Source organism: Oncorhynchus clarkii, chromosome 20 (assembly GCF_045791955.1).
Source record: "Oncorhynchus clarkii lewisi isolate Uvic-CL-2024 chromosome 20, UVic_Ocla_1.0, whole genome shotgun sequence".
In the NCBI taxonomy this organism is placed as follows: domain Eukaryota; kingdom Metazoa; phylum Chordata; class Actinopteri; order Salmoniformes; family Salmonidae; genus Oncorhynchus; species Oncorhynchus clarkii.
This window is the reverse complement of record NC_092166.1, coordinates 23533223-23561000: the sequence shown is the minus strand read 5'-3', so window position 1 is coordinate 23561000 and position 27778 is coordinate 23533223. Positions and strand designations below refer to the sequence as shown.

The window sequence follows — 27778 nt, the reverse complement described above, 5'->3', positions numbered from 1 at the left end:
AAGGTTGAATGAATAAATAAATACATCTACAAATCACCTCCTTCTTCTTCTTCTTCTTCTTCAAGGTTTTATTGGCAGATTGCAACCAACTGACATGTGCATACACTGCCACCTACTGTACTGAAGTGTGAGAGCAGTCATGGCATACCTACTTTAAATTCTGGTAATACAAAATTGGAGAAAGGGCAATTACCCTGCCAACTAGTAGCCCTCATAAAAAAAATATTATAATATATATTTTTTTAAACACCAGCCCATTTCACTATTTAACCCTATCTAACCCTATCTAAGCCAGGCCAACGGTCTGAGGGGACAGAACACTACCAGTCAACACTCTCTGCAAATCTTCAACAGTGAAACCTCGTAATCCCATGTACTTCTCTGCAGTTGCCACCACAACCTCTATTTTCTGTGACTTACATTCCATGTCTGCAGTACAGTTGACAATCACTCAAAACATATTCCACTTTTCTTCAACCTCACTCCTCTGACTTCCAAGTGTAATGATTAAACCTATCCTTATTGTTAGAAGACTAGCGTGTGTAAATCAGCCCCGGCTTCTTCCTAAAATCCTGCATGCAGGAAGTAAACAGAGAATTCTGAACCTTAGGTCCAAGTGTAAGGTACATCTATTGCTGTTGCATTATCATTCAATGATCACTAAAGCACTTCCCCTAAACATATCCCTGGGTTAATGCTTTTTATTATTTTGTGTTCATTTGACAACAGCCAGGGATTGACTGATTATCACTGAATTGAGAGCTCCCCGATGGACTTGGTTGGATGGTTCATAGATAGGGCTACTACAGGGCCATTCCATAGAAGGGAATTTGGCACATTTGCCCCAGAAAACGTGTTTTTGTTCTCTGCTCTCATACTGTGTACGTTTGGTCTATTCGCCTTATTATTGAAAATGTCCATCACATGCAAAATAAGAATCTTGATGACCCCTCTGTAAACACACAATTACAAAGGCAAGGTCACATGAGCACATTTTATTTGTCTTGCATATGGTAATCAACTTATTGGAAACAATAAGTTACTACTCATTCACTATCAAGTTATGTTGACTTACAATTAAGATGACTATGGTCACATACCTTTAAAATAACTAAAGAAAATTGGGTATATGGAGGGAACATCACACAAAGCAGGCAGATGAGGAATTGACCCTAGAGTTACCTACATTACGCTGTGGTTGTCAGTATTGATTTGAGGATATGAGTAGGATAGAGCTAACTGTACAAAAGAATGTAAGATAATTACAACAAAAATACAAATGGACATTGAGGTTTTACAGATGTCTTGGTGAATGAGCTGGTGTTATATCAAGGAGTGTCAGTGCAGTAACTTTTCCAGTTGCCCTGACATCTCAATCATGAACTAACATAAGCCTACTGTACTGTACATTACTGACAACAAATGGTACTTTGAAAGGAGGATGTAAGCCATGATATGACAAAGCTTTCAAGTTATACAAAACTTGATAACTCAGAACAATAGCTATTTGCATATCATCACCTCATATATCTCCCTACTAGAAATACATTCTTTATAGATCTCTATGAACCAGCCAAATTATGTAGGTTTTCGCCTTCTCATAAATGTCTATTTATGAAAAGGCACACAATTCATAAATTTACCAGGAAATATTACAGTCCTGATCCATTTTATCTTAGAAAAATGGAATCAATCATACAAGCAAACAAACAAAACATAATATGGTAACATGATCTACTTTAAATAGAATATAAGCACAGTAATTGATATAGTGAATATACTGTAGTATTCAGATTGTCTGCAGATGGCCCTCCTGATTCAGTTCAGATTTATAAGTATAGTTTTTTTAAAGATGCAACAGTTGAGATGTGCCATGCAAAACTTGAAAATGCTCAATGAATTGAATAAAGAGGTTATTTTCTTCAATATCAACAGGAATTCTAATTAGAGATATGCATGAATTCTTGGATGAATTAAAATGCCTTAAAATCCTCTGTCTTTAGAGGGCAGTGTTACACTTTCTCCCTGAGTGCTGTACTGTATTGCAGGGTTTCCCAACATCAGTCCTAGGCCCCCCCCTGGTTTTTGCCCTAGCACTACACAGCTGATTCAAATAATCAACTTGTCATCGAGCTTTGATTACTTGAATCAGCTGTGTAATGCTAGGGGCGAAAACTAAAATGTGCACCCAGGGGCGGCCCTTGGACTGATTTTGGGAAACCATGCAGTATTAGACCTACTGTGACCACAATCATCCCCATACAATATAAATTAAACTTGACACATCAAACATACACATTATTTGTTCCAACTAGCATACGCACATGTACATATCCAATACATTTTTTTCTGCACTTCTCTAAGCAAAAGGCAGCATTACAACAACATAAATACAGTGAGGAGTGTAACAACACAGATTTCCTTGGATCATGATGGATCTGGAAGTTAGCAATAATACATGTCCATTTTAGTGAAGAACCTGAATAACCATTCAGTTGATATGATCCGTATCTAAGTGAATGAAGTGCTGCTGTATGATAATATTTGTTTTAAAGTATAATGCCATTATCTAATCAATTTTGTCATAGTGTAAATACCAGTACTTACATGGCTTGTCCATTTCCCATTCCATCAATGCAGGGTTGCACCACAGCAATGCTAAACATAGAAATGAGGGACATAAGCTCATTCACATGAACAGAATATAACATAGTAGAATATAAAGTATTTAAAAGCAATCATAGATAGTCATGTATAGGCTATTATTAAAACTGTTTTTTCTTATTGGTCTATTTCCATATAGGCAGATGTTTACGAATTGCTATATAATATGCTTCACTTTTGTTTTGTTTTTGCTTAGATTCATTTCTAATTTCCCTGAACTAGGAGGCCCTTGCTTGTTCCATATACAGTATGTCTCTCGGTTGACTTGATTGAGAACGGTGCAAAATCTAAACAGATACAATAACATGAGATGGAATTGCAACTTTGCTAATTAATGCAAGCCATATCAAGTACAGAATATGACATGACATTGATACTGCTCGACCAATGATGAGGCCTTATATAAAAATCCCAAAGTCTTTCCACGTTCCCCTCTTCAGTCGATGTCCTTGTCCCACCACACTTCAGAAAAAAATATTCAGCAAGCTAAAAAAAAAAAACTTGCAATGTACAGCTAGCTGCGTAAAAAGTCCACGACCATAAAGTACAATTTGTTCATAAATGTCCTCATTCATACTAGGTTGTTTTTTTGCTCACATTGGAGCCTTATAGTAAAAGTCACTGTTAAAAGTTCAATGTCTGCAGCAAGCAGCAGTTCTCATAGGTCTTCAGAAACAGTGATGTTATCAGAAAAAATTATTGTCAAGCCATGCAGACAACTTATTTTTTAATACATTAGTGTGCTTCATCTTTTTGTTCTTCATAGACAACAAGAGAGTCTGTTCAATCTTTCCTTGACCTTCCACCTATACTAGTCACATGCTTGTTTCACAAGATGGAGATAGACTTCCATCCAGAACTATGTGGTTTTCCTTTTGGCTGTTGCCTGCCTCTCCTTCATCGTTGCCAGCAACAACCACTTCCTGAGTTGTGCAGTTGGTTGATTTAGGTGACAAAGGGCTGAAGACAGCGGCCCTGTCCATGTGATTTCCCCTGTGGCTTAAGCTGGAAGGCTGACCTTCGCCCTCCAAGCCCTTGGCTGCATCCTCGCCTTGGCCTGACTCTCCTGGAGCCCGTGGGCTGGTCACCGGGACCTGGCCTGGGGGTGGGGAGGGCTGGTATCCTTGTGGAGACAGAGTAGCACAGGGAGGCGTTGACGGCATCTCTGCCTGAGATTCAATGAAATTCACTTTTAGAGCTTTCGTCTTCTGTGGGTTGCCTCTGAGAGAACTGCGGATGTTTTCGACGCTCATGTCAAAGCTTTGATTATCCTCCCCCTGTGACGCCCTCTCTGGATTGCTTGAGACAAACTCATAAAGACCCTCCTTGATGATGGTAGCCGGCGGAACTTTCTCTTTGGTTTTTGGTTCCATAGAGCTGATCTGGCTGAGGTCGAGGGGAGGAGGTGCCTTCCGTCCTGCTACGTTAGGGAGGAGGGCACTGCTTTCTGCCACACTGAACTCTGTAGTGCAGCTGGCGAAGCTGTCCATGCTGGATGGGCTCCTGAGGTCACCACTGACCTGTTCCCTAATTAGGGGGGGCTTTAGTCCAGAAGACACCACCCTCATTTCCATTTCCTCCTTAAGCTTCTGTCCTTGTTCATGTGGAGCTCCCGAGCCAACGTTGGCAGTGGTCGTCATCTTGTTGTACATCTCCTCCAATATCTTGGCATTCAGGTGCTGTGGGCTGGTTCTTAGAGGATTGACCCTATCTGGAGATCCCAGTTGAGCAACCTCTTTATACCTCGCCTGGGACTTTGGACTAACCTCAGAGATGCCTTGCCTACTGCTCCACCTACTAGGTGAGAGATGGTTATCCGTTGGCCGTTTCTCGTCACCTTTCTCCACCATAACATCCGTCAGCTCCATACTGCGAGCGAACGCATCCTTCAGATTCATAGACACAATACTGCCATTCCTCTTGGCCCGCTCCAAGGCCTCTCTCCTCTTGATGGCTTTCTCCTGTCTCTTCTGCTCCCTGTAGAACTCTGAGAAGTTGTTCACAATGATGGGGATGGGCAATGCAATGACCAACACACCTGCAATACAGCAGAGCCCACCGACTATTTTACCAAGAAGAGTTTGTGGATAAATGTCCCCATAACCTACAGTTGTCATGGTGATGGTAGCCCACCAGAATGAGGCAGGAATACTAGTGAATTTGGTGGCATCTTCGTCTTTTTCAGCAAAGAATACCAGGCTGGAGAAGATCATGATGCCCATAGCCAAGAACAATATCAACAGACCCAGTTCATTGTAACTGCGCCGAAGGGTGAACCCAAGGGACTGCAGTCCAGTGGAATGTCTGGCCAGTTTTAAAATTCTTAGGATTCTCATGATACGGAATATCTGGACCACTCGTCTGACATTCTGGAACTGCAGAACACTCTTGTTGGATTCGGTCAGAAAGAGAGTTACATAGTAGGGCAGGATAGCGAGTAAATCAATGACGTTCAATGGGCCTTTGCTGAACTGCCACTTGTCAGGAGAAGAGAGGAAGCGGAGGAGGTACTCCATCGTGAACCAGGCGATGCACACAGCTTCAACATGCGCTAGGCTGGGATTGTCATTGACCTGTCCAAACTCATCAACGACTTGTAGCTCTGGCAAGGTATTGAGTGATAATGAGATTGTTGATAGAACGATGAAGAAGACGGAGACAAAGGCCAGGAACTGAAAGACAAAGAAACAAAAAAAATAGAAAATGAGTCATAATCAGATAGCTGAGACAACTCTTATTACACACAAACATCAGTGTATGTGTATGTGTGTGCATACTGGTTACTTATTCTAGTTAACCTGGTTTCTCAGGACTAAGCCTTCCTTACTAAGATGGATGGAAAACATGAATTATGCCTTCAAGTGAACAGATAGTAAGTGAGATTGATATTTGCTCACATTTAACGTTGTCAGGAGGATCATTAAGAGCAGGTGCTGTATTTGCAGCTAAAAATCATCAAGCAGTAAGTCCACTGCGTACTGTGCTTAAGGTCTAGTGATGTTGTTTAAGTAAATCAACTGTACTGCACCTCAACTGTCATTTTTGTCTTCATTAGCTATATTGCCTAGGCCAAGGGTTGTTCTCCCCATGCAACCACTTAACTCTACAGTGTCCTGGTGGGGTGGTCTGACAGAGGCATCATAGACTCGTAAGGTGCCCTGACCTCACGAGAGAGATTTCTTAGCGCATCCAATCATAAAGTAATTTTGATATTGCTGGTAAGTTACTTAGTTACTTAGAATACTTAGTTACTTAGAATACTTAGTTACAGTATTCACTCAACACCACTTACACCAAATGTGTCTTATTTACGACACAACATCCTTTGATTAGATGGTTCTACAACATTACATGTCTATATACTGTACTGTATAAGCCAATGGATAAGATGATGTGAGCAATACCAGAAACGGTTGTGTAAGGCACAGATGACAGAGCAGAGGGCAATATTTCCTTACATCCATCTAAATGTGGGCGGCAGCAGAGGCTCTATTATGGATTGATAATCAATGTTTAAAGCAGATATCCTCTCAACTCTGCAGCACATTGGCCACTCCTTCCTTAACCGAAGAAACACTCAAATCAGAGATATCTGATACAGGAAACAAACAAATCACCACTTATCACATCAGTTAATTAACAGCATATAGATTTCTGTCTGCTATTTCCACTATGTCATGGTTCTAAGAAGTCTTTGTCAACGGCCATTATGCTCAGGTTAAATTAGCACTAACATGTGTAAATACCAAAGGTTGTTGTAGGTCAAACCTGTGAGGTGTGTGTGTGTGATTGCGTGTATGTTCACTTCTTCATCAAGACAAGGGCACAGGTTTAGTTCCCTGTGGAAATAATCAAATTCTTATTATATCTCTCTTAGCTATCCCTTTTCGGTCCAGCCGCCCTCCTTCCCTTCCTGGGTCCCCAAGGCTGTGACGCTGTCATCGCATGGGCCTGACCTCCCTGCAATACTCTCTTAATCACGGCTATAGAGGAGAATTAACCCCAGGTTACAAAAGAGTCAGACACCATAATAGATCTGCATCTCCAACTCCTGTGTAGAAACACAGTCAGTTGTGATTAGCAGACCGAGCCCAAAAACTATGACATGAGAATACAGTATCTGTGGGAGATTCAATCACACAGACAGTGAAAGACAAAGAAAAAGTTGCCGGTTTCATTTAAACTCGTCTCAAAGGATTCACAGGTGTTTGAATGAGATAACTAATTCAATAAAATGACAGTTCCCTCATTGCAGGTAATAGAGTTAGGAGTTAGAAGTAACTTTTCAAGATGTGATTATTACTTTTCAAATAAAATGCAAGGACACATTTGCCTACACAAGGTATAACCAAACAGGTCGGGCCATACTGTAGTATTTAGCACAGTTGATGTTCACATGACAACCTTGCTGCAGTGCTGCAGGACGTAACACGACTAATTGACATAACTGTGACCGCTCTCCACATCTCCAAGTGCTTTATGCAAACATGCCCAATTTGCATATTGTGAAATGAGCAATACTGTATGCGTGCAACAAAGATGTGAGAGTATGAGCTTAAGTCTCAATATTGGCATAGTGGCTGTATTGGCAAGCGCCTGTAGTGTTTCAGTGTCATTAGTCCTTTAAAATATGAGTGCAATGAAAGTGAAATGCAGTCTTGCCAGGGACAAGTGGGGGAGCTCAAATGACTGGCTTAGAGAGCTATTGATGAGACTCTTGGCCTTGTGAGAGATGGCTACACAGAACAATCCCTTTCTGGAGGGGTTTCCCCTCATCCCATGAAGCAAATGCAAATATAGAGTTTATAACCTATCATGGATTCTCTTATCATTTCAAACATAAATATAATAGTTGTAGGCTAATACATGCTAACTTTTAAGTTCCTGCACATAGCCTATAGCCATACATACACATTGTATGGATCACAATGCGTTGCATTAAATCAATGATTATGCACAATCAGCTTTCTATGCACAATATCCTGTCTGCGGCTTGCATTTTTAGTGGGTGTGTTTGGAATGACAATGTTGACTGAATAAGAAGTATCAGATTATTGGTTGATTCTTCCTGTTGAGGAAAGAATGAGTAACCACTTCTAACCTCTCTCTATCCTTACTATAGATAGCCACCAAATCCTATTACAATTATCCTGAAATGTCCTCCTCACAGAGACAAGCACATGCTGAAGCTCCCATACTTATGGCCCTCTGGAGAAGGGGAGGGTTTGTACAGACTTATTATACCCGCATCTATATATTAAGTGAATAAATCACAGATATGTTAAAGAATGAAAAATATCCAGAAGAGCACCTAAGGTGACTTACGGTGGAGAGTGGCCATAGCTGTGACAGCCTGTCGATGCCACGTGAGTCACTGACAACCGCCTGCATCCGTTGCCAGCTACTTCTGAGAAAGCCTCCTGCCAAGACCGAGCCAAGGACTAGCTAAGAATCTACTCTATCACACCTGAGCACTGATCCATCAGGCAAATGGACACTCTATAATCATGATATACTGCAGGGTAGTTTGGCTTGTAAATATAAAATCAAAATTGTGCTTAAAATGAGCCACAACTGGGGTGAAAACATATCTGTTGGTTCCAGTAACAAAGTACCGTGATCCATACAAGTATTGGTAATGCTGATTTTTCTGAGCAATTATGTGGTTAGTAGCAATGGGTAGGCCTACTTCCTGGTATTTTGATAGTTATATAGTTGTCATGGCGCCTAGTGGCAGCCAAGGCAGAGGGCTAATGTACATTCTGTACATATATAATCATATTTAATGCATGCAGAGTTGGCAGTGGGACAGTTTGTCATTGCACAGGAGGATACTTCTGAACAGGGCTTTAACCAGGGTTTGAGTTTTAGTGAGGTCCAGAAGGGGGTGGTGTTTTTAACATTGAAGCTAATTTACTGCATTCTATACAATTAAAACACTTTAAAAATGCTATTTGGAGAACAGCAAAAACAAGGAAAAATGACCCCACCCATTATCACCTTGGCTGCTGTGGGTTCTATCATCTCAGTCAATCTACAAAAGCCTATTATTTATACAATTGTAATGGTAAACCCCTGAAAGGGGGGGAAATATGATAAATGATTCACACTGACACATAGCATCAGCGACTGCTCAGTCAGTTGTAATGATGAATTGCTCTTTACCTAGATATCTATTTTTTTCAAATTGCATAGCATTCACATTTGTATTTCTAGGCATTACTAATGAAGCTCTGGACACACAGACATCAATGGAGCACATAGATTTGTTTTATTCATTAAGCTTTATTTAACTAGGCAAGTCAGTTAAGAACAATTCTTATTTTCAATGATGGCCTAGGAACTGCCTGTTCAGGGGCAGAATGACAAATTTGTACCTCTTCAGCTCGGGGATTTGAACTTGCAACCATTCGGTTACTAGTCCAATGCTTTAACCACTAGGCTACCCTGCAGCCCAATTACCACTTTCACAATAATTATTACAATATTACTTAAGATTCTGTATGAATATCAGTGATGTAATGGTAAAAAAAAATGGTAAGTAATGGATAAGACGAACAACCACCGATATAAACAAACACGCATTACATTATTATTGTACTGTGTTGTTTGCATTTTGATTATATTTTAATGTAGGCCTATAGGGAAGATAGGCCATGTGGAAACGTTCATATTGAAACATATCTTATTTTTTTTAGTTCCTAACAGGGGACCGGGCCCTGTCCCCAAGTTTGGGAACCATTGTATTAACCTCTCTCTGCTTGCTTCCTCCTTTTCTGTCTCCTATGCTTCCTCCTGCATGCATTGTAGCCTGCCTCAGCCTCACCACTGAGCACCACATCACTGTCTGTGTTTTGATACACCATCCAAAGTGTAACTAATAACTTCACCATGCGCAAATGGATATTCAATAGGTGCTTTTCTTTGCGAGGCATTGGAAAACCTCCCTGGTATTTGTGGTTTGTGTTTGAAATTCAATGCTCGACTGAGGGATCTTACAGATAAATCGTATGTGTGGGGTAAAGAGATGAGGTAGTCATAAAACAATCATGTTAAACACTATTATTGCTCACAGAGTGAGTCAATTTAACTTATTATGCGACTTGTTAAGCACATTTTTACTCCTGAATTTATTAAGGCTTGCTGTAACGAAGAGCTTTTAATTTTTAATTCATTTGATTATTTTTTCGAAAAACATCTGTTGTGTGTAGACCAGTAACAAAACAAATGTAAATTTAAGCCATTTTAAATTCAGGCTGTAACACAACTAAATGTGGAAAAAGTAAAGGGGTGTGAATACTTTCTGAAGGTACTATATCTATAAGTGACTGACTACCAGTTGTGCACTCATTCTCCGAGAGTCGGTTTTTGTTTGTTTGGGTGATGTCTGTAGACACGGCAGATGCGGGATAATTTAAAGATGGCCTTTTGTCCGGCATCTCACAAACACACTGTCAGCAGCACCTCTAGTGTTGCCTACTTCTCCAGTGAGCCGTCTCCGAGCTGGGGTAGTTTGTTTCACGTATCAGGCCCTCGGGCTGTGCAGCGAGAGGGCGGAGTGAGCCGTTTGAGAGCCGTTTGAGAGAGTGGTGAAAGGCAAATCCGGGAGACAAATCCAGGGGACGCAGGCGAATATAACGAACATTCCACTGTTCATGATTCCACTATTTCGCAAAGAGGCGTGATTAGCATTCTGAGCCTTGATCAAAGCTGTGACCAACATTTAGATATTGACCCATAATTCATTTTCTTTATTGTGTACAAAATATGTATACTTTTTTTATTCGAAAAATGACAGAAGTCCGGACCTCGTTGTCCTCATAGTTACGGCCATGCTTCTGAAGTAAGGAGGCTGTACTCTGTGGGGAGCTCAAACTTCACCGGATCCCAATACAGAGAAGCTGCAGACGGCGGAGATGCACTGATAACATTGAGCTGCCTGCCTGTCTGCCTGCCCTTGGACATGCTGACCTGACCACCATCTCCGCTGACCATCTAGCTATGAGCGTCTAGATCCTCTCATGACCGCAGCTGCCCAACCGCTGGAGGCTTCGAGAAGCACTCAAACAGATTTGATCGATCTGATCTAGCTACTGTTGTAGCCTATATTTCTGTCTAAATACTTGCTATTGTTTATTTTGCTGAACAAGCGCTTTGAGATTTTGTGAGTAATGAAAAGTGCTATCAAAGTTTACTAAATAATAATAATAATAATACACAATCAGTAGCTACCTTCAGGTAGTATCCATCATACTTGTGTTTGGTTTGATGAATCCTAAGGGGGGAAAGTATATATTTATGTAACAACTATTTTACTACAGTTCTAAGTAAATACCAAAGAACCCAAATATTTTGAAAGATTCCAGATGTAAGAACATTTTAAACACTTTTAACTGAAACCGCTTCAAAGAAAGGTGTTTTACATTACACAACAGAGACCTAGAGAGGGAGTCTGTCATTGTGTGATGCAGAGGGATGGATAAGACAAAGCCTCTGAAAAGCCTTGGCTGTAGCCATCGCGTGATGCAGGGATTGTCTCGGGCATGTCAGGATGAACACCCAGTCTGACCACAGTCATGGCTGCTGAGGTCAAGTCAATGGTCATGCAGCATTATGCCTATTGGCTGTGATGGCAGAGCTGCTGGAGGTCTCATTGGTCAACTGTGACCTGAACTATCACCCACACAGGTGAGTCAAAGGGCAATTGGGATCGAGTTATATGAAAGTCCATTTTGTCAACACTAACTAATGTGGCATAATAGCTGCCAAATGGTAGGACCTTTGCACCTTGGCCTAATCTAAATCCATGCTGCTTCACATAGAAATTAGTAATAACCTTGAGTGACTTGTTGCTTTGTACAAGAAGAAACAACACAAAGGAAAATACTATGCTGAACAGTTTGACTATTTCACAGGCAGGACACTGAGGTCAACATTCATCATTATACGCTTACATGACTTTTCTGTGAAAACCAGACTAGTGGGCCACTACCATGTGTCTTTGTCTTCTCTATGAAAAAACATGGCATTTATGTCATTGAGAACACGTTGCCTTCTTCAGCAAACACTCTATAAACTATGCCCTCACAAATAAAATCCAAAAAAATCAAAAAATAATTGCTAACTGACATTTATTCCTGAGGTGCTGATCTGCTGCACCCTCTATAACCACTGTGATTATTATTATTATTTGACCCTGCTGGTCATCTATGAAAGTTTGAACATCTTGGCCATGTACTGTAACACCCCTCAGAGCCTGGTTCCTCTCTAGGTTTCTTACTGGGTTCCTGCCTTTCTAGGGAGTTTTTCCTAGCCACTGTGCTTCAAATCAAATCAAACTTTATTTGTCACATGTGCCGAATACAACAAGTGTAGACCTTACTTACAAGCCCTTAACCAACAGTGCAGTTCAAGAAGAGTTAAGAAAATATTTACCAAATAAACTAAAGTAAAAAATAATAAAAAGTAACACAATAACATAACAATAATGAGGCTATATACAGGGGCTACCGGTACCGAGTCAGTGTGCGGGGGGTACAGGTTAGAGGTAATTTGTATATGTAGGCAGGGATGAAGTGACTATGCATAGATAATAAACAGCGAGTAGCAGCAGAGTACAAAACAAATGAGGGGGGGGGGGGGGGGGGGGTCGGACAATTTTATGGGCTTTCCTCTGACATCCTGGATTGTAGGATGCTTGGCACCAGTGATGTACAGGGCCGTACGCACTACCCTTTGTAGCGCCTTACGGTCAGATGCCGAGCAGTTGCCATACCAGGCGGTGATGCACCCGATCAAGATGCTCTCAATGGTGCAGCTGTAGAACTTTTTGAGGATCTTGGGATCCATGCCAAATCTTTTCAGTCTCCTGAGGGGGAAAAGGTTTTGTCGTGCCCTCTTCACGACTGTCTTGGGGTGTTCGGACCATGATAGATTGTTGGTGATTTGTGACATTTGCTGATGTAAAAAGGGCTTTATACATACATTTGATTGAATGATTGCTATGTGATATACTACCAAAGCACTTAATACAGAGTAATTCACTCATGGGCCTTGCGTGCGTGTGGTGCATTTAGATATAGTCTAGGTCGACAGACATCATTGGTGAGGTTGTGGGGGTGGAAGGAGCAGGATTAGCTTCCTCCTGACCTGATCTGTAGATCTGCAGAAACGTAATTACGTGAACAGTGATCTGGATACAGAGAAATCGCTAGCCCACATCTTGAGAAGATTCCAGGGCAGGGCATGCGTGTGCAAACAGGGAGCGAACGCCAAAGGATCAGCAAATACTCTGCCACAAAACACCTTTGTGACTCAAGTGTAAGGGTGTTCGTTGATACGCTGTGAAACAGTCATAAAACACCTGTATTGTTCTTCTCCTGCATTACATCCTGGATGTTTTTTACCCTCCAACAGTCCTGACAGACAATCTTTACCCACTAAAAGAGCACTGTCTGTTGCTGCCAAATCTCTCATTAAGCACTGCAAATGACAGTCTCCTCTTTGGCCCTGGAGCTCTCAGTGGAGTTGAACAATTACCATTGAGACACATTGGCTGTGTTTGTATTGAATTTCTAAAAAGGAACTAATAAGGTGAATTATAGACAACATACACCAAGTACATGTACAGAATATGTTACAGTACTTCGTTACTTTCTCAAATCAGATATGGCTATGGGTATCTACAACAGTTATTGTACAGTATTACCATATCCGTCCATAGTCTTGTACATTAAATACCTTTTTCACAGCAATAACAATTTACAATGTTCCATATAGATAACATATATATTTTCATATAACACTACAGATTACATTTTTTTTTTGTTCCCTCAGGGGACAATAAAGTAATTTGCATTTGAGGTCAAATAGATGTAGCCATGTTCTGTATTTAGAAACGACCCTTTGGATATTTTAAGATCCAACAAAGGAATCCATTCCGGGGACCCAGTCTAAGACCTTTGAGTATTATACTCTGCTAATCCACATTTTCATTCAAATATGCTGCAACACTAAATCCTTATATTCATACACAGAAATCCCTCAAAACAAAACCAAGAGTATGATGATTGATCATGACTCAATCTGAGCATGATGCTCTATGTTTATGAGTGGCGGCGGTTTCCAATACATTAGGTGAGAGGTGGGACTGCGGGACAATGGGGCTAGTACACAGGCTGAGCTGCCTCTGCTGTGTGTCTCTCTGTCCCAACCAGGCTCCATGCATGTGTGACCTGGACCGGCATGGTGCAGTCCTTGGGAACATCTGGCTACTGAGAGGTAAGCAGATTAATTGAAAGATCTGGATTTCCCTCATTAAGCCCTGGCCAGGTCTGTCCTCCCACTCAGTTACGTTTAGCTCTTGGTTTGCTGCTAAACTTCAAACAAAGGCTCCCAGGAAACGGACAGAAAAAAATCCAGGGAAGATTGTTTGTAGAGGTTCAATCAGGCAAAACACAGGGATTTGTCCAGCTATAATCTGTGACAGGAGTTTGGATTTACAGCAACATCTGAGAGGAAATGAACACGTGTGGAAGGCAGAGAACTGAGGCTTAACATCACAAATGTTATGGTGATGACATAAAAGAGAAACACCACAGTCAAACAGTGTTACGGTTCCACACTTGCCTCAAACTGACCTCACCTCAAGTCCAGTAGCATTATCGTGATCTGACTGCCAAAGGCTAAATGTAATCAACTAAACAAATTCATTGAGATGAAAGTATGCCTGTAAAATGTATGCCAGTACACAGCCAATAAAATTAATCCTATATAAAATATTTATTCTGAGCCAATAGCAAAATGGCTGACATACAGAACTTACTTCCTCTGAGGCATACCGGCCATACAGCAAAGAGCCCACAGCTTATAGATCTGATAGACAACGAGACAAAAAAGCAACAAGACAAACAACACACTGTAAAATTCCCAAGGAAAAAAAAGGAAATACCACCTCAACGCAAAGGATGTAAGGCTTGAAGGTTAGATTATTTCTGGCAAACATTATCACTGCTGCAGGCCGTCCTCGGAGGGGAAACTAACTCGGCAAGGAAACCCAAGAATGTCTTGATCAATATCAGGAGGTATTTATGGAAAAGTGACATGGGATATATTGGATTGGCTGTGTTTTTATATGGGAGATGTAGCTGGAACCAACCCACCACATTTTTCAAGGAGCTTCTGCTGAGTAAGGGACACAGTGGAGGAGTGCCATTTAATTTTACAGGCCATTGTACAGCAATACCAACTAGAAAATGGTTATATAGCCTTCTAAAGACCATTACTAAACCAATATCAAGCCTTATGTGTTTGCGTGTATGTATGTGTATATTTTCACTATTGATAAGGGATGTACCACTGGATTGTAATTAAACCTAAAATATGACACTTCCTTAGAAACATAATGAAACAATTTTCAATTATCAATAGACAGTGAAGCTGCATATAGACACACACTTTTTTAAATCAATATAACATTGCGGTATCAAGACAATTTGCATAGATTTCACTGTTCATTACTATGGTGACACACACCATGCTATTACCCCCCAAAAGAGGCTTTATTTAGATCATGTTGGCTCAGGCTACTGTTTCTGACTGTGATCCATGTAGACCAGAGCCCACTGGATTGTGCTCAGTGAGTTGCTGATGGTGGGATGGTTTCTCTTTGTGTGAGGGGAAAAGGGAGAAGGCCATGATTATAGTAATTAGTCAAATAGATGCGCCTGATTGGTCATCACGACGTACAGGCCAACCACAAGCTTGGTAATTAAGGTGACATGACCATGTGACAGATTCAGACGACGTGATGATTGGGCAACCTGTAATTAAACACAGTGTGTAAACTGAACTGATATTTAACCAAATAAACTAAACCAAATGTCCAAGGTATTCTGTTTTAGGGACAAACATTGGATCCTGCAATGGCTACATGCACACCACACACTATCGCATGGAGAAGAACAGACTGCCACAGCATACTTACACATGTTTTTTTAATGTGATGTTTGTGTCATCTGCTAATGCAGAGCTAATTTGCATATGACATACAACTATAATAATTTGGTATTTTGTTAGGATCCCCATTAGCTGTTGCGAAATCAGCAGCTACTCTTCCTGGGGTACAGACAAAACATGACATCATATATAACACTAATAGACAAGAACAGAACTACATACATTTAAAGGCACACATAGGCTACATATCAAGACATACACACAATATCTAGGTCAAATAGGAGAGAGGCGTTGTGCCGTGAGGTGTTGCTTTATCTGTTTTCTTAAACCAGGTTTGCTGTTCATTTGAGCAATATGGGATGGAAGGGAGTTCCATGCAATAATGGCCCTATATAATACAGTGAGTTTTCTTGAATTTGTTCTGGATTTGGGGACTGTGAAAAGACCCCTGGTGGCATGTCTGGAACAGATGACCCTGTTCGTCTCATGTGCTGTAGGCCTACAGCCTGCCGACTGCCGTCAAATAAATCATATTACACTCACCACCCTCAAGCCATGCAATCAATTGTACACTCTTAGAAAAATGGGTTGTTCAGCTCTCCCCATAAGAGAACCCTTTTTGGTTCCAGGAACCCTTTTGGGTTAAAGGTAGAAACATTTTGGAAGGGTTCTACATGGAACCGAAAAGGGTTCTACCTGGAATCAAAAGGGTTCTACTGGCAAACAAAAGGTTCTACCTGGAGCCAAAAATGGTTATTTAAAGGGTTCTCATATGAGGACAGCCGAAGAACCCTTTAAGGTTCTAGATAGCACCTTTATTTCCCTAAGAAAGAGTGTATGATTTTTTAAATGAACACCATTTATTTTTTTTCAAGTACAGATATAGGATGTTAGTTTGACCAAATTCTCACAGCAGGAAAATAATCCTGCAGCAATGGATCATAATGGTATGGATTATAATTAATGAACATTTTTGTAGAGGTTGAAACATTTTTGTTAGGACAAATCAAGGTTAAAAATGTTAAGTGGATATTACAAACTTTAGAATCCTTTTTAAACCTTGAATACAACCCGCTGGGCACAACAAGTCATTTCAACATGGACATTTGGGTAAGATTTGGTTGAGACGTTGATCAATGAGCTTTCAACCTTTATTTATCCACTCAAAAAGACATACAGAAATTTGGTGAATTCTCAGTGTGTTATCACTATGCTTACAACCAGACAGTCATGGCCAAAAGTTTTGAGAATGACACAAATATGAATTTCCACAAGGTTTGCTGCTTCAGTGTCTTTAGATATTTTTGTCAGATGTTAATATGGAATACTGAAGTATAATTACAAGCATTTCATAAGTGTCAAAGGATTTTATTGACAATTACATGAAGTTGATGCAAAGAGTCAATATTTGCATTGTTGACCCTTTTTTTTCAAGACTTCTGCAATCTTCCCTGGCATGCTGTCAATTAACTTCTGCGCAGTCCATTCTTGCATAATCAATGCTTGGAGTTTGTCAGAATTTGTGGGTTTTTGTTTGTCCACCTGCCTCTTGAGGATTGACCACAAGTTCTCAATGGGATTAAGGCCTGGGAAGTTTCCTGACCATGGACCCAAAATATCGATGTTTTGTTCCCCGAGCAACTTAGTTATCACTTTTGCCTTATGGCAAGGTGCTCCATTATGCTGGAAAAGGCATTGTTCGTCACCAAACCGTTCCTGGATGGTTGGGAGAAGTTGCTCTCAGAGGATGTGTTGGTACCATTCTTTATTCATGGCCGTGTTCTTAGGCAAAATTATGTGTGAGCCCACTCCCTTGGCTGAGAAGCAACCCCACACATGAACGTTCTCAGGATGCTTTACTGTTGGCATGACACAGGAATGATGGTAGCGCAGGGGATTCATCAGAGAAAATGACTTTTTCCCATTCCTCAGCAGTCCAATCCCTGTACCTTTCACAGAATATCAGTCTGTCCCTGATGTTTTTCCTCGAGAGGAGTGGCTTCTTTGCTGCCCTTCTTGACACCAGGTCATCCTCCAAAAGTCTTCGTCTCACTGTGCGTGCAGATGCACTCACACCTGCCTGCTGCCATTCCTGAGCAAGCTCTGTACTGGTGGTGCCCCAAGCCAATTTCAAGTCTTGCCATAGATTTTCAACCCATTTACAACAAGCCCAAGCTGTAACTAGGCCATTCAGGAACATTCAATGTCGTCTTGGTAAGCAACTCCAGTGCACAGTTGTCGGAAGTTTATAGACACTTAGGTTGGAGTCATTAAAACTCGTTTTTCAACCACTCCACAAATTTCTTGTTAACAAACTATAGTTTTGGCAAGTTGGTTAGGACATCTACTTTGTGCATGACACCTGTAATCTTTCCAACAATTGTTTACAGACAGATTATTTCACTTATAATTCACTGTATCACAATTCCAGTGGGTTAGAAGTTTACATACACCAAGTAGACTGTGCCTTTAAACAGCTTGGAAAAATCCAAAAAATGATGTCATGGCTTTAGAAGCTTCTGATAGGCTAATTTACATCATTTGAGTCAATTGGAGGTGTATCTGTGGATGTATTTCACGTCATACCTTCAAATTCTGTGCCTCTTTGCTTGACATCATGGGAAAATCAAAAGAAATCAGCCAAGACCTCAGAAAGAAAATTGTAGACCTCCACAAGTCTGGTTCATCCTTGGGAGCAATTTCCAAACGCCTGAAGGTACCATGTTCATCTGTGCAAACAATAGTACCCAAGTATAAACACCATGGGACCATGTAGCCGCCATACCGCTCAATATGGAGGTGCGTTCTGTCTCCTAGAGATTAACGTACTTTAGTGCGAAAAGTGCAAATCAATCCCAGAACAACAGCAAAGGACCTTGTGAAGATGCTGGAGGAAACAGGTAAAAAAGTATCTATATCCACAGTAAAACGAGTCCTATATCGACATAACCTGAAAGGCCGCTCAGCAAGGAAGAAGCCACTGCTCCAAAACTGCCACAAAAAAAGCCAGACTATGGTTTTCAACTGCACATGGGGACAAAGATCGTACTTTTTGGAGAAATGTCCTCTGGTCTGATGAAACAAAAATAGAACTGTTTGGCCATAATGACCATTGTTGTGTTTGGAGGTAACAGGGGGAGGCTTGCAAGCCGAAGAACACCATCCCAACTGTGAAGCACGGTGGTGGCAGCATAATGTTGCTTTGCTGCAGGAGAGATTGGTGCACTTCACAAAATAGATGGCATCATGAGGAATTTAAAATAATGTGGATATATTGAAGCAACATCTCAAGACAATCAGTCAGGAAGTTAAAGCTTGGTCAAAAATGGGTCTTCCAAATTGACAATGACCCCAAGCATACTTCCAAAGTTATGGCAAAATGGCTTAAGGACAACAAAGTCAAGGTATTGAAGTGGCCATCACAAAGCCCTGACCTCAGTCTTATAGAAAATGTGTGGGCAGAACTGAAAAAGTGTGTGTGAGCAAGGAGGCCTACAATCCTAACTCAGTTACACCAGCTCTGTCAGGAGGAATGGGCCAAAATTCATCCAACTTATTGTGGGAAGCTTGTGGAAGGCAACCTGAAACGTTTGAAAAAAGTTAAACAATTTAAAGGCAATGCTACCAAATACTAATTGAGTGTATGTAAACTTCTGACCCACTGGGAATGTGATGAAAGAAATTAAAGCTGAAATAAATCATTCTCTCTACTATTATTCTGACATTTCCCATTCTTAAAATAAAGTGGAGATCCTAACTGACCAAAAACTGAGAATTTTTACTCTGATTAAATGTCAGGAATTGTGAAAAACTGAGTTTAAATGTATTTGGCTAAGGTGTATGTAAACTTCCGTCTTCAATTGTAATTTATTTGTGACATGTTGACATAATCCTGTAGTTTAAATTTCACGCTTAAAACAACAGTTAACTTTTTTTCAAATCCAATGTCTATTCCGTGTAGATTCCATGTCACAATACGTTGACAAATAAGGTTGATTCAACCAGTTTGTGCCCAGTGGGAAGTTTGCATTTTCAAATGAAGATCCTACATTTGTACATTTAAAGCACATTTATGGATCGCATTATCTTGACTTTCCAGTGTTCATTAAAGAGGATCATCTCTGACTCATTCAATCTGCACCCTTCCAAAAAGTAGGAAAATCACATTGCAGTAGATCAAACTATTGTACAACAAATGAAGTCGCCTTTGTTTGGCAACTGAGTAATATTGAACAACCTCACCGAAGAGTGTAACTGATGATTCACATCTGAAAAGGTCCAGATGGACCTCTGCCATAATGGAATGAATTTCTCTCAAAGTTGGTATAAATCTGGGATAAAAAGGTGAGTCGTCATTTGAAAGGTTTAACCAGCAGTTTCTAAAAAGAAAGGGGATGGCTCATGCTTAGAATTTTAACAACTGGCTTCTGTAGTGGAATGTGAAGGGCATTTAAATGACTTAACACCACAATGTATACTGTATATGAAGTGACACATAGTATGAGAAGTGATGGGATTATTGCTTCCTTGGAGATAGAAAATCAGCTAATTGTAGCTTTTAATATCAAGGTAGTTGCAGATTGAGGAGAGGCGAAGAGGGATGAGAAATAGTTATATAAATGGCAGCAAATTACCACACAGATGCCTGTGGCATTTTCCTGCGCCGCACACTGCCATGCTTGGGTACACGATCTGAAGGCAAAATGGATTATGCTGAGAGGTGCAGTTTCCTTGCCAAGACTCAAAATCCCTCATCCAATATATCAATAACAGGATAACATCCTTGATGTGAATATACTCATATATACAGTAAATGCCCAAAATATCAAGAGCACTTAAGTTGGGTAATGTGACAGGAAATCAATCCATTTCCATTTGAAAATGGATAATAAAGTATTGCTCTGAGTTGACCAGGTACCCATGTACATTTTGTTGACCTTTTCTATCCAGTGTGTTAATTGAGGTGGATTGAAAGATGCCTCTCATTTTAGATTGAGAGGTAGACAGCACTCAGTGGGAGATAGATTTCTGTTCAAAACAATCATGTGCACGCAAAATCTTTGGAGAACAGTTTCACCATGTACAACATTCCAATCTAGTCAAGGCTAAAATAACCCTGTACTGCTATAGTGCATGTCCAGATTGCAACAACTGAGCCACATGAGTTACAGGTGAAAAACCTGTACCTCTATTTGAGAATAATTCCCTATGACATATTCAGCTCCAATTGAAGGTCAATTGACATAAATGGGTGAAAGAATCCAATTTAAAAGACAACACATTTGGGAAAAACGATTATGCTATCCAAGCATTCTGTCTAACTTGCCAAAGGGACAAATTAATCTCACTCAAGCTTTTTAATCATTCTTCAAGATTAAATTGAGCGTGATAAGGAGACATGCTCCTGCCGTCTGCACTATCTCACAGTCATTAACTCAAATTAACCAGTGGGCACTCAACCTGTATCTATTCAACAAGTACTGAACAGGAACTAATCATGAAGAGAGGAGACTGCTTTTACGTCATTTGTTAATCTTATAGCAGCAGCCAACCCAACTGCAGTAATTGCTTAACAGCTCTACCGCACACGTGACCCCCGCCCGGGCCGGTCGGCATATTGCAAACCCAGCTCGCTGTGAGCCAGACGGTGTGCAGCCTTCACAACAGTCTATTTGCAGAAGCAGCCTGGGTCAAACCCCCAAAGAAGATTAAGTCTCACTTCCATCACTCCCTACAGTACTGAGCCGCACAACCAGGCCTCAGCAAAACTAGGGACACACCCCATTATGGAGTAGGCCTACCTGTATGAGAACCTGATTGCTGTCATAGCATATAAAAGTATATTAAAACTGACTGATGTGTAGAATTGAGGAGGTGGTGAACAGTGGTAGGACAGGTAGGACTGGTAGGACAGGGCAGGACACAGTAGGCTGTAAGCAGCTGACACTCACATGGAAGTCACACACGCTCTGTGTCAAGGAGTTATTCACATTTGCTAAAGTTTCCAATGTTTGTTTGTGTCATTGGAAAATCACACAGAATTATCTTGAGACCCGTTGGAAAGTTGTTTCCAATATTTTCAAAATAAAACATTTTGATTCTATACGCATACCAAATCAAATACTGTGCTACAGGTAATAAACTGGAAATAATGTTTGACAGTATTGAACAGTAGCCTCACAAAATTGTGAATGACACTTCTTCTGGAGTAGTAATTTGATTTGGTCAAGCAAGGCCCCTTTCCGTTCCTGTCAGCAGTTGTGTGTGATGTAATGACAAGAGCCCTGAGTGGATGCTGTGTCATTGTGCTGACTCACAAAATATAACTGACTGGGAGCCAACCATAACATACTGTTGTGACAGGCTGGGTATACCCCATGGCCACTCCTCCGGTATCTCGAGTTAGCGACACACACAGCCAGTGTCCTTCCCTGTGCCTTATGCTTTTCCATGTCCTTTCTCGGCCAAAGGAGGCAACACACCCTGGCATTACCCCTGTGCTTTAAGCACTCCCTAAGCTCCATGTGCTAGTTAGTGCTACCCCCATGCTTCCTTCCACAAGCCAACAGGAGCTTAGTGTCTGTCATTGGGGGGTAAGGGATGCCCTATCTTACTTCACTGTTCACTTAATCGTTACAAATCACCAAGCTAATTTCACAAAGACCTTTGGTCTGATGGCACTGCACCCATCTCTGGGTAGTCAGGTTTCAATGTTACAGTTAATAAATACAGTACATGTATGTAAAGTGGAACATGTTTCAGGTTTTGGAGCCCGTCAGCTTGAATTACATGATGTCCATAGTGACTCAAATATTGCACAAGGACAAAATTCAATTAAAAGGATTGCCCAGTCGGCAGTTGCCCATCTGATTGACAAAATCAACTCAGCATTTGTCTCCATTCATCCATGTTTCTCCATGCAGGCCTATATTAAAGTCATATGATGTGACCACTGGTACAATTACTACCTTGCCTAGTCAAGGAGCGACCTGTGATGTCACTCTGATGAATGCGATCAGGAACTGACGCCAACCCTCTGAGCAGACCCTAGACAACCCCTACATAACACGTGTAACCAATGTTCATAAAACACACTGCAGTCAGTTGAGTGTCCTGCCAGTTTACTGAAGCAGGATAATGGGGACTGACCCGTGTGTGAGCCAACAGTGGGTTCCCCTGACCATCTGTCACCTCCAGCACCTCCTCCTAAAACATTTTCCTATCAGGCCTACTGCTAAAACTCCTAACAGACACTAAGCACCTCCTCTTGAATTAGGTGACTCAATGTTATTAAAAGAAAATAAAAATGTGTACACTGCACTTACTTATATCACTTGTGTTTATTAGCATAACTAAATCTAGTCTCCCTAAAACTCCAACATGGTTCTTCAGAAAACCTCCTGTTTATACCATTTGAGGTTGGCAGTGGACTGAACCATTAGATGCTTTAGATTTTGCCCATAGAGAGGACAAATGTGCAATTGTGGGAATACAATGCATTACACTTCCCCACTCTAGTAAAAAAAAGAAGATAAAAGCATGCACATTAAACCGTTACTAATGGGTCAATTGACTGCTTTTCTTGGACTGAATTCTGGGAAGCATAGTACACATGGTGTACCATTGAGAGTGTGTATGCAAGACAATAAATAAAGCTGCTGTCTGTAAAATATTATTTAACACTTTATCACATTAGACAGATTCATATAAGATCTTAGTCCTGGAGACATAGATCCAAGAACTAACTTGAACATGAATACCAAACCATAATACCTAACCTTACACTACAGGCATTTGGTGCAGGAGTTCATATGATCAACTGATCAGCGTATACTAAAATTAACTACACTAAAGAAAAATATAAACACAACATGTAAAGTGTTGGTCCCATGTTTCATGAGATGAAATAAAACATCTCAGAATTTTTCCATATGCGCAAAAAGCTAATTTCTCTCAAATTTTGTGCACACATTTCTTTACATCCCTGTTAATTAGCATGTCTTCTTTGCCAAGATAATCCATCCACCTGATAGCTGTGACATATCAAGAAGCTGATTAAACATCATGATCATTACACAGGTACACCTTGTGCTGGGGACAATAAAAGGCCACTCTATCATGTGCAGTTTTGACACACAACACAATGCCACAGAGGGAGCGGGCAATTGGCATGCTGACTGCAGAAATAACAACCAGAGCTGTTGCCAGAGAATTTAATATTAATTTCTCTACCATAAGCCTCCTCCAACATTGTTTTAGAGAACTTGGCAGTACATCCAACCGGACATCCAACCGAACAACTGGAGACCATGTGTATGGCGTTGTGTGGCCAAGCGGTTTGCTTACGTTGTGAGCAGAGTTCCCCCATGGTGGCAGTGGGGTCATGGCATGGGCAGGCATAAGCTTCAGACAACAATCACAATTGCATTTTATCAATGTCCATTTGAATGCACAGCGATACCATGACGAGATCCTGAGATCCATTCTCGTATGATAATTCACTGCCCCATGTCAGAAGGATCTGTGCACAATGCCTGGAAGCTGAAAATGGTCTAGTTCCCAGCATACTCACCAGACATGTCACCCATGGAGCATGTTTGGGATGGTCTGGGTCGACGTGTACGACAGCGTCAACCAGTTCCCGCCAATATCCAGAAACTTCTCACAGCCATTGAAGTGGAGTGTGACAACATTCCACAGGCCACAATCAACAGCCTGATCAACTCTATGCGAAGGAGAGGTGTCATGCTGCATGAAGCAAATGGTGGTCACACCAGAAACTGACATTTTTTTTATCCATGCCCCTACTTTCTTCTTTTTTTTACAGATGCATATCTGTACTCCCAGTCATGTGAAATCCATAGATTAGAGCCTAATGAATTCATTTCAATTGACTGATTTCCTGATATGAACTGTAACTCAGTAAAATCTTTGATATTGTTGCATGATGCGTTTATATTTTTGTTTAGTATACATGTATTGGTTAAGAGTGCAAAATACTGTGCATCAATATACAGCATGTGTGATATTATTCATATACTGTATTTCTTTAATGTATCATCTCAACTGTACAACACACAGAGCAGTATGCACTAAGCACACATGAACCATAATCTTCCGGGTTCTTTCTTATCTGATTACTTCATAGGTTAAAAGAGGATTAAGCTGCTGGTGGCACAATTTCTCCTCTACTGTTTTGATTGAGTTGGAAGTAAAGAGATATCTAAAGACAAATTCAAATTGGGACACAAGATCTGTTATTAATAAACGAATTGATCAAATTCCATATATCTGATATATTGAGATTCACTTCATACCGAGTTTTGCCAGCAGCTGAGCTGAAGTTGAAAACGGGTTAAGGAGGTCTAGCCCCTACAGTACTCCCCTACTTTACTGCAACCAAGATCATAAATTATGAGACTACATTATGAAATTAGAGAGATTCCTGCAAGCAGCTATGATACCATGGGATGGGATGGATTTGGACTGACCCATAGTCAGTAGGCCTAAACTCAACCCAGGTCAACGCTTTGGTCTTACCTTAGCAGCAAGAGAAGAGCTAGGCTTCTCGAGGAGGTCCCACAGCTTCTGTCTCTTGTCTGGACAGCAGCCTTCTTCCGGCTCCTCCCCGTCCTTTTCTCTGAGCGACTCGGCCTCCCTCCTCAACTCCTCGTTCATCTGCTCCTTCTTCTGGTGGTACCTGGCCTGGCAGCAGGATTCCAGGTAGATCTCATCTATACCCCAGTAGTCGAGCTCCTGGCCGAAGGACAGGGCGCACATCTCCTCCATCATGTGCAGCTTCCCTGTTCTGTAAAAGTTCAGAATGGAGGAGAATGCCCCTGGGTGCCTATCGAAGAAGTATTCATTATCAGTCAAGCTGTAATCGTCACAGATTTCCATTAAGGTTTCATGGGTATTGCAGTCTCTGAGTTTACCCAGCCTGGTCCTGGGGAGACGGTCCAGGGTCCTCCATAGGACCTCGTGGACCAGCCCCCCAACATTGATGCGGACTCTTCTGGATCGAGCCTTAGTACGGATGATGTCGATCGGCTCTGGTGGGAGTGAGCCTACAGGACGTGAGTTGCTTTTGGGGATCCCAAAGCTAGCTCTCTCCGCCATGATGGTCACAGTTCAGGTGTTATGCTAGGTCAGGTCAAATCCACTGACCCCTCAATTAGGATTGGGCCCAACAACTTTGAATGTGAGAGGAACTTCAAACCAGTTTCCCCATGGCTTCAACTGAAAGAAAAAAAATGAAAAAAACAGGGACACTAATTTTACCATTAGTTGAGGACAAATGTGCATCTGAATGCATCATCATTTTTGAATACCTGGTTTTAAAATATCCCCATCAGTTTATAATGACTACATGTAAGCAGTGACATCATTTACTAACTAGTGCTCATCAAGCCTGGTCATGGGGACCCACAGGGTGTGCATGCTCGTTGTGCCCAGTAGGCCTCAACTAATCAGCTGATCAACACGCCCTTGACTAGTTAAATCAGGTCTGTTAGTATAGCATGAAAATCCAGACTGAATTATTATCCTTAGCGTGACTCAGTCTAGATTTCCAGGCTAGTGTTATTACATGGCTGGAACAAAATCCTACACACCCTGTGGTTCCCCAAGACCAGGTTTGAAGAACAATATAGCCAATCCATTAAATAAATGTTATGTGAGCTCATGGTATTGCAGAACCACCCTGAAAAGTTATTCTTTATCAAATAAAATAAAGAGTGCTCTATGCATTGAAGGCAGTGGACCTAAGATTTAATTGTGTTGGCTTAAGTTAACCATAAATCTCACCGCAAGTAGCCTATTACACTTAGCTACACTCTTAGAAAAATGTGCTATCTAGATTTTAAAAGGGTTTCTTCGTCAGTCCACACAGGAGAACCCTTTGAAGAACCCTTGTTGGTTCAAGGTAGAAACCTTTTGGTTCCAAGTATAACAATTTTGGGTTCAATGTAGAACCGTTTCCACAGAGTGTAGGCTACTGTTCATGACTTCATAATAGCCTCCAAGCTATTTATACAGGGCACTCGTTTTAACCAATTTACACTAGATTTGGAGGGTGTCACTTGGAGGGTAAATTTTACCCAACTCTGTCTTGATAGGTCTTGATAATAAGGCACTTTATTATAGCCTAGGATACATTCTAAGAGGTAACATAGTTGTACTTTATCACCCCAAGGTTACTTATGTAATACACAGAAAACCTCATTCAAGATCAAATGGAACCAATATATGATTTGGTATCCTACCCAATATACCATATCAATTCAGTAACCTGAACTTTTCGAACATCTTATCTGGTAATCAGATCCTTACTGATCCTGTATTTCACTGTAATCAAACATAATTTATTTCACATATAGTCTATTATGAACGTCTTTGCATTTTACACAACCTAAATAATAGAGCAGTAGATAGGCTAAAAATATAAGATATTATTATTTTTAAACAACATTTCAGAAAATATATGAAAAGTGAACATTTCAGAAAAAAACGGAGTCTAATATAGCCTAATAACAATCCGTGGCCTACCTTTTTGTATCACTCTTATCTTTCAAACCAAACTCCTCTCCCTCGAAGAGAATTGAAGAGGCAGGTTATCCGTGATTAGGCTACCCTCCCATCCGACTAGTACCGCAAGCCGTCTGTAACTGGAGTAGAGGATATCTTCCACATTTTATCTTTGTCACATTTAGAAATAAACAGAGAAATATCGTCCTTGTAGTGAGAAAATACTACTACTACCAGTAGTAAAACTGCAAACGACACACTCCATGGGGATATGATAAGAGGTTGTCCTCGGATATCGAACATGTAAAAATAAACGGATGAGCGCACCATGGGGCTATCTGTATAGCAAGACGCACAGGATCGAGTAATAGGGGGGAGCTTTTTTCCACCCGCTGGCTGCAACACAGCCCGGAGGTGAAAGCTAATTGGATTGAGATGTACATCACCAAGGACAGCTACAGATCAACGAGAGCGAGCCCGGGTAGATCTACGAACTCTACTCAGTGCAAGACCTGTGTCAACGAAGGAGGTTGCATGTTGTAATGTTCTAGTGTCTAGTCAAGCATTCAAAGTTTTTCTGAAGACTTTGATAAGAAAAAAAAGAAAAAACACTGTTGCGGTTGAATGAAAA

At 40.9% G+C, this 27778-nt stretch overlaps 1 protein-coding gene across 1 annotated transcript; it reads right to left on the bottom strand.

The window, feature by feature from the left end:
- Positions 1-980: 980 nt before the first annotated feature.
- LOC139376097 (potassium voltage-gated channel subfamily B member 2-like) lies at positions 981-27492 on the bottom strand. The gene is made up of 3 exons (XM_071118277.1): positions 27169-27492; positions 25162-25860; positions 981-5336 (listed from the first exon to the last, which is right to left on the bottom strand). Exons 2-3 carry the CDS (start codon positions 25738-25740, stop codon positions 3480-3482), a joined length of 2436 nt encoding a protein of 811 aa, XP_070974378.1. The 5' UTR covers positions 25741-25860; positions 27169-27492; the 3' UTR covers positions 981-3479.
- Between the last annotated feature and the right edge of the window lie 286 nt (positions 27493-27778).

Excerpts from the sequence above, each read along its gene's own strand:
- LOC139376097 (XM_071118277.1), bottom strand. The coding sequence starts at position 25,740 with ATGGCGGAGAGAGCTAGCTTTGGGATCCCCAAAAGCAACTCACGTCCT. Across the intron at positions 5,337-25,161 it reads GCTCTTCTCTTGCTGCTAAG|TTCCTGGCCTTTGTCTCCGT; the intron begins GTAAGACCAAAG and ends TTTGTCTTTCAG.